The sequence below is a fragment of the Rhinoderma darwinii genome, chromosome 1 (assembly GCF_050947455.1).
Source record: "Rhinoderma darwinii isolate aRhiDar2 chromosome 1, aRhiDar2.hap1, whole genome shotgun sequence".
In the NCBI taxonomy this organism is placed as follows: Eukaryota; Metazoa; Chordata; class Amphibia; order Anura; family Rhinodermatidae; genus Rhinoderma; species Rhinoderma darwinii.
Window position 1 is genome coordinate 12,316,385 of NC_134687.1, and position 10,000 is coordinate 12,326,384.

Below are 10,000 nucleotides of genomic sequence, written 5' to 3' on the forward strand. Positions count from 1 at the left end.
CATGTAACATATAACAGGTCCTAATGAAGAAAAACGGCGACCGAGCGTAAAATGTCCCATGATTTGAGATTTCAGCGTTGGAAGTTTTGGTTTATCGCTGTTACTTCTCTTTCTTACACACAGATTTATTTATTTTTTTATGGCAATTTAAAAACGGCATAAAAAAACGCCTCCTAGAAACACAAGCGTTATTAAACGTAGCATGCGTTTTTGATGGCGTCATTTTGTACAGGCTTCTTTTGGCGTTTTTTTAAGTCCTGTAGAGAAGCCTATGGGAAAAACGCCACGGACCACAAAACTGCCTCAAAAATGCCACAAACCAAAACGCAGTTGTGTGTGGTGCATTTTATCTTTTACTATAGACATTAATGTAACATCTCGCTGCAATAAAAAACAAAAATGCAATAAAAAATGCTACGAAAAACGCAGAGAGTGACTCCAGCAGCCTTAAAGGGGTTGTCCAGGCATGGACTACTGATGATCTATCCACAGGAAACGTCATCAGAATATGATCGGTGGGGGTCAGACACCGAGAACCCGCACCGATCAGCTTCTCCCGCTGCCTGCGGGCGCCGGATGTCCATGCCGGAAGCGGACGGCTCCGGTCACAGAATAGCGGCCGAGCTGCAGTATTCAAGTGAATAGGAGCAGAGTTGCAGTTCTGTAGCCCGGCCGCTATACTGTGTACGGAGCCATCTGCTTCCCAGACGGATCAGCATGCCAAGCCTAGTGAGCGAGCAAGAGAGAGTGAGAAAGCGAGCGAGATCGAGAAAAGAAAGCCAGCGAGAAGGAGGAAAGAAAGTGAGAACAAGCAAGAGAGAGTGAGCAAGCGATAACGAGCGAGAACGCAAGAAAGAAAGCGCGAGCGAGAAAGAGAGAGAAGGAGCGAGAAAGAGAGAGAAGGAGCGAGAAAGAGAGAGAAGGAGCGAGAAAGAGAGAGAAGGAGCGAGAAAGAGAGAGAAGGAGCGAGAAAGAGAGAGAAGGAGCGAGAAAGAGAGAGAAGGAGCGAGAAAGAGAGAGAAGGAGCGAGAAAGAGAGAAGGAGCGAGAAAGAGATAAGGAGCGAGAAAGAGATAAGGAGCGAGAAAGAGATAAGGAGCGAGAAAGAGATAAGGAGCGAGAAAGAGATAAGGAGCGAGAAAGAGATAAGGAGCGAGAAAGAGATAAGGAGCGAGAAAGAGATAAGGAGCGAGAAAGAGATAAGGAGCGAGAAAGAGATAAGGAGCGAGAAAGAGAGAGAAGGAGCGAGAAAGAGATAAGGAGCGAGAAAGAGATAAGGAGCGAGAAAGAGAGAGAAGGAGCGAGAAAGAGAGAGAAGGAGCGAGAAAGAGAGATAAGGAGCGAGAAAGAGATAAGGAGCGAGAAAGAGATAAGGAGCGAGAAAGAGAGAGAAGGAGCGAGAAAGAGATAAGGAGCGAGAAAGAGATAAGGAGCGAGAAAGAGATAAGGAGCGAGAAAGAGAGAGAAGAAGCGAGAAAGAGAGAGAAGAAGCGAGAAAGAGAGAGAAGAAGCGAGAAAGAGAGAGAAGAAGCGAGAAAGAGAGAGAAGAAGCGAGAAAGAGAGAGAAGAAGCGAGAAAGAGAGAGAAGAAGCGAGAAAGAGAGAGAAGAAGCGAGAAAGAGAGAGAAGAAGCGAGAAAGAGAGAGAAGAAGCGAGAAAGAGAGAGAAGGAGCGAGAAAGAGAGATAAGGAGCGAGAAAGAGAGATAAGGAGCGAGAAAGAGAGAGAAGGAGCGAGAAAGAGAGAGAAGGAGCGAGAAAGAGAGATAAGGAGCGAGAAAGAGAGATAAGGAGCGAGAAAGAGAGATAAGGAGCGAGAAAGAGATAAGGAGCGAGAAAGAGATAAGGAGCGAGAAAGAGATAAGGAGCGAGAAAGAGAGAGAAGAAGCGAGAAAGAGAGAGAAGAAGCGAGAAAGAGAGAGAAGAAGCGAGAAAGAGAGAGAAGAAGCGAGAAAGAGAGAGAAGAAGCGAGAAAGAGAGAGAAGAAGCGAGAAAGAGAGAGAAGAAGCGAGAAAGAGAGAGAAGAAGCGAGAAAGAGAGAGAAGAAGCGAGAAAGAGAGAGAAGAAGCGAGAAAGAGAGAGAAGGAGCGAGAAAGAGAGATAAGGAGCGAGAAAGAGAGATAAGGAGCGAGAAAGAGAGAGAAGGAGCGAGAAAGAGAGAGAAGGAGCGAGAAAGAGAGATAAGGAGCGAGAAAGAGAGATAAGGAGCGAGAAAGAGAGATAAGGAGCGAGAAAGAGAGAAGGAGCGAGAAAGAGAGAGAAGAAGCGAGAAAGAGAGAGAAGGAGCGAGAAAGAGAGAGAAGGAGCGAGAAAGAGAGAGAAGGAGCGAGAAAGAGAGAGAAGAAGCGAGAAAGAGATAAGGAGCGAGAAAGAGAGAGAAGGAGCGAGAAAGAGAGAGAAGGAGCGAGAAAGAGAGAGAAGGAGCGAGAAAAAGAGATAAGGAGCGAGAAAGAGATAAGGAGCGAGAAAGAGATAAGGAGCGAGAAAGAGATAAGGAGCGAGAAAGAGAGATAAGGAGCGAGAAAGAGATAAGGAGCGAGAAAGAGATAAGGAGCGAGAAAGAGAGAAGGAGCGAGAAAGAGAGAAGGAGCGAGAAAGAGAGAAGGAGCGAGAAAGAGAGAAGGAGCGAGAAAGAGAGAAGGAGCGAGAAAGAGAGAAGGAGCGAGAAAGAGAGAGAAGGAGCGAGAAAGAGAGAGAAGGAGCGAGAAAGAGAGAGAAGGAGCGAGAAAGAGAGAGAAGGAGCGAGAAAGAGAGATAAGGAGCGAGAAAGAGAGAGAAGGAGCGAGAAAGAACGAGAAAGAGCGAGAAAGAGCGAGAAAGAACGAGAAAGAGCGAGAAAGAACGAGAAAGAGCGAGAAGGAGCGAGAAAGAGATAAGGAGCGAGAAAGAGAGAGAAGGAGCGAGAAAGAGAGAGAAGGAGCGAGAAAGAGAGAGAAGGAGTGAGAAAGAGAGAGAAAGAGCGAGAAAGAGCGAGAAAGAACGAGAAAGAGCGAGAAAGAGCGAGAAAGAGCGAGAAAGAACGAGAAAGAGCGAGAAAGAGCGAGAAAGAGCGAGAAAGAGATAAGGAGCGAGAAAGAGAGAGGAGTGAGAAAGAGAGAGAAAGAGAGAGAAAGCGAGAGAAAGAGAGAGAAAGAGCGAGAAAGAGAGAGAAGGAGCGAGAAAGAGAGAGAAAGAGCGAGAAAGAGAGAGAAGGAGCGAGAAAGAGAGATAAGAAGCGAGAAAGAGAGAGAAGAAGCGAGAAAGAGAGAGAAGAAGCGAGAAAGAGAGAGAAGAAGCGAGAAAGAGAGAGAAGGAGCGAGAAAGAGAGAGAAGGAGCGAGAAAGAGAGAGAAGGAGCGAGAAAGAGAGAGAAGGAGCGAGAAAGAGAGATAAGGAGCGAGAAAGAGAGATAAGGAGCGAGAAAGAGAGATAAGGAGCGAGAAAGAGAGAAGGAGCGAGAAAGAGAGAGAAGAAGCGAGAAAGAGAGAGAAGAAGCGAGAAAGAGATAAGGAGCGAGAAAGAGAGAGAAGGAGCGAGAAAGAGAGAGAAGGAGCGAGAAAGAGAGAGAAGGAGAGAGAAAGCGAGAGAAAGCGAGAGAAAGCGAGAGAAAGCGAGAGAAAGAGAGAGAAAGAGAGAGAAAGAGAGAGAAAGAGAGAGAAAGCGAGAGAAAGAGCGAGAAAGAGAGAGAAAGAGAGAGAAAGAGAGAGAAGGAGTGAGAAAGAAAAATAAAAATAAAAAATATCTTCTGAACACGAAATCGCAGCAAACAGACATGCAATTTTATGCGCCCCTCACAGATTACAGGCGAGAACCTGCAATAATTGTGACGTGTATTATCACCTTGGTTCTCAGAATCACACTGAACACGAAGCGCCACGATCTTACTTACATTATACAGAGCCAGGATTGCTGGTACTGAACGCCTGTGGCCGTGGCCGTCACACCTTGTATTGTGTCCGAAAGGAGATGTACTGAAAAAACAGAAATAAGAGTACACGATATAAAACCAGGAAAAACAGAAATAACAGTACACGATATAAAACCAGAACGAAACACAAAATCAGAGGACGATATAAAACAAACACAAATAATAATATACGAACTAAAACAAGAAAAAACAAACAATGCAGGTGACAATACACAGTAAATGCTGCGGCCCGTGCAGAAGACACAGAACCTTTATTATGTAAGGTTTAGTATAAACCGGAGGGGTTTCAAAAAGTCAGACTAAAAAAAAAAAATGTAAAAAAAGATAAATATCTGCTGAACTTTCCTACTTGTTACGGCTACACGGGGGGGGGGGGGGGGATTTCTATTTTTGCCAGTATGTACTTAAGAGATGATAATGACAGGAGACCTCGCCAGAAAGAAGCCATGTCATCATCTCACACGGAGCGTGTATACAGGAGCCAGAGCTGACGGGAGGTGTTTATAGAAAGATCAACCGCGAGGGAGTCGTGTGCCGGTCTAATGGGTCACCGGCCGTCACTGACACAACCCACCTGCCAAATACTATTCAGATTTACCCTCAGCATTCTCATATGGTGGCCCAGTGTGCATAGGATAGATAGATAGATAGATAGATAGATAGATAGATAGATAGATAGATAGATAGATAGATGATGATGTGAGAGGCCTCTATGGGTCACAGAATGGGGCTGCAGTGACAGCGGGGCACATGCCAACACTCCCCGGCAGCCATACAGCAGAGGCACGTGCTTCATTTCCTATGTCAATAAGGTTATTGCCTAGTCAGACAAACTGCGGCAGCTGCTTCACCTCCGCCGGAGCTGGAAGGAATTAGGTCTCAGTCTCTAGAGCCGATGAGTCACCTAACAAATATTCATGAAGGAAGAAAACAAGAGGCTAATTGGGATCGGATCCTGCGGCCCATCAGCGCGGCTCGTGGTGCCAATACAAGGAGTAAACATGGGAAATGGGCATATTTATTACTGCTCCTCTCCTCCAAACACATTGTAAATCCAGAGGAGGAAATCTGCATGAGCAGCAGATTGTTATATCTATAACCTATACCGCCACATTGTGCAACCTACCACAGGCAAGGGTGTGCAGCTGCAATGGGGCCCATGGAGAGCGCGGTTGGCCCCATCCCTATCGGGTTTTAAGAACCAGAGATACAGCATGGACCGATAACAAGCTATGGCCATTGTATTATGGATTCGTACAAGACAGATCCGTAATACGGCCGAGTGCAGGAGGCCTAAGGGCCGGTGAGCACAGGGATTTAAAGGGGTTCTGCACATTAGACAATCTTTACTGGTTAGAAGAGTCCTTTGACAATGAGCAGATCACGGCCGATCCCCCAGCGATCAGCTGTAATCTGTGGAGAAACCTGGCAGTAAGTGTTCGATTTGCCTGCAGCGCCACCACAGGGAAATTTAAGTATTACACAGTGCCCATTAATATCAATGGGTTGGCTGAGTAATGCAGGACAGGACAGGTCCTCCATGGAGAGAGATGCTCTTTGTAAGCCTTCTCCACTCTGGACAAGACATGAGGATCCTGAATGTGGACCCACCCCTCTATTACCTCCGAATTCGCTTATAGGGTGTATGGAAATGGGTTTTCCACACTAGACAACCCCTTTAAAACATCCAATGATGGGCGACTAATTGTTGTCTGGTCTATGGTATTGTCAGAATTACAGTATCGATAAAACAAACCAAAATATTTTTTTTCAAAAATGCTTTGTCCATGGGAAGATTTCTGTCGTTTTTTTCCCTTTACAGTCACTAAATGACGTGGAGCGGTTTACGTGGAGCACTAGAAGACCATTTTTCTATACAATAAGACCTTTTCCTTACCATTCCCTTCCCTTGGAGCGCCGGAGTCTGTGAATAAAGTGCTCATGATTTTGTCAAAGTTGCAGCTGGGCTCCGCGTTCTCTGGGTCTTCCACAAAGTGCTTGAGCATTTCCCGCAGGACGTCGTCCAGAGAGGTCGCCGTCTCGTCCAGAATAATGCTGGCTTTGGCAAGGAAGCCGTCCAGGTCCCGATGAGCTCTCACCTCTTCTTCAAAGTTCTTTAATTTTAGGTACTGGAAAAATAAAAACACAGGGAACTCATCACCACCTGTAGAGCAGAGTTGCTGATACAACGGGAAAAAACATAAGAAGGTTACGAAAACAGGAGCATAAAAATGTTCTAAAAAGGCACAAAAAAAAGACACATAGATACAAGTCAACCAAAACAGACAACTTCGACCGTGAAATTGTTCGCTATGGCCGACTGGTGATTGCCAAAAAGTCGATCGGACCTGTTTGTTTTAACCAGGTCCATGACCCGATGGATGAGCCGCATGGTGGCCAATCTTAATCCAATTCTATTGCCAGCTTTAGAAACATAGTAGGAGATTTCCATCTGTCCCGGGACCCTCATTGGTGGACTCCATTGAGTAATCTTAAAGCTTGTGTGCGTGAAACCAGTGGGTTGATTCGAGGATCCATTTTCTCGGAGTAATTTTGGGATCCAGGCGAAGGAAAAATGATACCCCGATTAACTACCTGAAGAGCAGAGAAAGCCAATGACCTGAAGAACGATCCCTGATCAGGACAAGTGTAATCCATTGTAACCAAAAATGATCGTCTTATGATGGAAACGTAGAGCCTAAATTTTTTGACAAGATAAACAGAGTCTGAAGCAACCGTCTTATCACCATAGATACAAGGGTTACCGGTGTGGGGACTGGTTACTGCTGGAACGTCTTGAGCGTCTCCACTTCTTATTGCTTGGTTCTCGGAGAAAAACAATCTTGACGGACAGGGGCCGGCATCATGTCGTCTCCGAGTGGTTGGTAACTTGGAGTGCCGCTACACGTGCCAGTTAATGTAATAAGAGAGTCTTTTAGCGTTCTCAAATATTTATACGAGGGATTGAGTGAAACCGCGGGGCTGTGCTGACTCGATTTGCTTGGTATAAAGAGATGGGTTTAATTAAGACGAATTCCACATTCTGAAGATCATGTCTACCAGGGACAGTCACCAGAGAGAACAAAACAACTCAAGTCATAAAACTTCATTCTGGACGGCTTGTGGTGCGGCGATCCCCGGCTTTCCAACGTCAACAAGGCAAGGATCCGCTTTATACCCAGGAGGGAGGACGCCGTCTTATGTCTGGCCAGGAACATGCCCCTCTGTCCTGTAGATGGGCCATTGTCTGCCCTCCTAAAGAGGGGAGTACCGATGAAGACGGCCGCAGCGACAGACGGTAGAATGTAACACTATAAACTATGGCCGAACCTACCGTATGGCTTTTCCTTGAACTTCTCACCTTTGTGTTAATTCAGGTTGCTTGGCAACCACGTTCTTCCTGTCTGGGTGACCACTATTTGAGTATATGTAACTACCTGCATGAAAGTGGTCCCAGGGTTTTCTGTCTGCTATAGAGGAGAATGCCTCTCTATGCTACACAGACTTGTTTTAAGGCATCCAAATGGGAAGACTACACAAGAAATTGGTAACTTTACAAGACGAGGGAGGGAAAAGAACATGACATAAGTTACGGATACATTTACAAACGTAATTCCACTTTTGACAAATCTGCATTTTAGTAAATTTGCTTTACGGTTTTCTATAGATGGTTATTTTATGTCTTTTTCTCCAGAACTGATTCTTAGAATTCTACTGGTTGCCATTGGAAACAGTCGATATTTAGCTCCACCCCTCTGTCAGACACGTGACATAACAACTTCGCTCTGTGTTAAAGGGGTTGTCCCACAAAACACATGTATCCCCTTACCCACAGGATAGGAGATATATGTGTGACCGCTGGGAGTCCGACCACTGGGACCCCCACTGATAAGGAGAACGGGGGACCGAAAGACCCGCCAAAGTACTCCATGAGAAGCTTCAGACCTCCGTGGTCTGTGTCCGGAAACTCCATAAAAATGAAGGGAGCTCCGGTCACGCATACGCACATACCGGCGATCTATTCATTTCTATGGAGCTGCCGGACATACAAGCCGAACACAGACCCCGGAAGCCTCATGGAGAACTTCGGGGGACTGTCGGTCCCCTGTTCTGCTCATCACTGGTGATCCCAGCGATCGGACTCCCAGCGATCACACATGTATCCCCTATACTGTGGATAGGGGATACATGTGTTTTGTGGGACAACCACTTTAAGGTAGTCAAATGACTTAAAGGTTACGGTCAATGATCCGGTCGGGACAAGTAAAGAGGTACAACTGAAAAAGAGATGGATCGAGGGGATTGCCAAATTATCTCCAATGGAAAAAGACTTGAGAAGCCAACGAGACTCATCAAGGAGCCAAGTGACTTTTCTGGTGGCCCAACAAGAAGAACTTCCCAACATACAATAAAAACAACCCAAAAAGTTAGGTGCCAGTATCAGATTAGCTACCTAGCTCCAGAGATTCCCACGGCGTTATACGGTCTACAAAAAAAACAACGACATCTATAAATATAGGATTTCGGAAAGGTTCACTTACTTTTCTTGAAGTGTGAAGCAATACACAGCCATGGCTCTCGTTTTCTGCTGGAGCAAAGTAAAAAGGTAAATTAGAACATTCACTGGTCGTTAATAAAAAAAATTCATGTCTCGCAATCAACAAATATGGAAGACTGCGTTTTCGAAAAATGTCTCCAAAACTTCAAAGAGAAAAAGAAAAAATGTTCCTCTTGGTCCCTACAATATATTTTAAAGGTCCCAGCAGATCTCCACCCTTGAAGTCTAAAAATTACACTTCCTAGAATGCAAATCAAAGCAAAGTCTGTGCAGACACTGAACAAGCAGGAAATGCTGGGAGATTTCAGCTCTGAAGCCTGCAGAATACTGAGTGCAGCTCTGAAGCCTGCAGAATACTGAGCGCAGCTCTGAAGCCTGCAGAATACTGAGTGCAGCTCTGAAGCCTGGAGAATACTGAGTGCAGCTCTGAAGCCTGGAGAATACTGAGCGCAGCTCTGAAGCCTGGAGAATACTGAGCGCAGCTCTGAAGCCTGCAGAATACTGAGTGCAGCTCTGAAGCCTGGAGAATACTGAGCGCAGCTCTGAAGCCTGCAGAATACTGAGCGCAGCTCTGAAGCCTGCAGAATACTGAGTGCAGCTCTGAAGCCTGGAGAATACTGAGCGCAGCTCTGAAGCCTGCAGAATACTGAGTGCAGCTCTGAAGCCTGCAGAATACTGAGCGCAGCTCTGAAGTAGAATAAAGGCTGTAACTCTGGATCAGTATAAAATAATGGAAAAACTCCTGTGTACCCCTGGTTTCTGCCTCCGTGCTTCCCTTGGGGCAATATTTTACCTTCTTGCCATAAGTCACTGCATGTTGTGTATGTAACTACATGCAGGGAAAGGGTGGTCACTCAGACAGGATGTGGAGTCGACTTCGCTATTGCTTCCGGCAAAACGACGGATCCGGTGCACAACAGAGACAAACGGAAACCATGTGCACCGGATCCGTCACCATTGAAATCAATGGTGATGGAAAAGAAAAAACTTGTGATTTCCGTTTGTGTCTGTTCAGGGTCCCGTTCGGACGGAAAGCTCAGAACGGGACCCCAACGCAGATGTGAACGAAGCCTAAGACTTGTATACATCACGGAGAACCCCCTTAATTTATAAAAAAAAAAAGAATGAAAAGTATTAAAGACAAGAACGTCCACAAACATCTCCACACACAGAAACAAAAGCATTTCCATCTACAGACCAGCGCTGACCCATAACAACGTTCATCCTGCTCTTCCTGGTTCACAAATACAATGTCAGCGCTACAGTGAAGACTGACACTTAGGCCTCGTTTACATGAGCGTGATATACGTCCGTGCGACGCGCGTGCTTTACACGCGGGTCGCACGGACCTATGTAAGTCTATGGGGCAGTGCAGACAGTCCGTGAGTTTTGCGCAGCGTGAGTCCGCTGAAAAAAACTCACATGTCCTATATTTGTGCGCTGTTCGCGCATCACGCACCCATTGAAGTCAATGGGTGTGTGAAAACGACGCATGTCGCACGGAAGCACTTCCGTGCGAACAGCGTGATTCGCGCAACAG

At 46.0% G+C, this 10,000-nt stretch overlaps 1 protein-coding gene across 1 annotated transcript in view; it reads right to left on the reverse strand.

Moving 5' to 3' along the window:
• Nucleotides 1-10,000, reverse strand: part of SLC4A11 (solute carrier family 4 member 11) — a 75,785-nt gene that overhangs the window by 21,905 nt on the left and 43,880 nt on the right. Inside the window, exons 4-5 of the mRNA XM_075849455.1 lie at nucleotides 8,444-8,487; nucleotides 5,800-6,031 (exon numbers count right to left, since the gene is read on the reverse strand). Of these exons, the coding sequence (XP_075705570.1) occupies nucleotides 5,800-6,031; nucleotides 8,444-8,487 (276 nt within the window). The remainder of the gene's footprint in view (nucleotides 1-5,799; nucleotides 6,032-8,443; nucleotides 8,488-10,000) is intronic.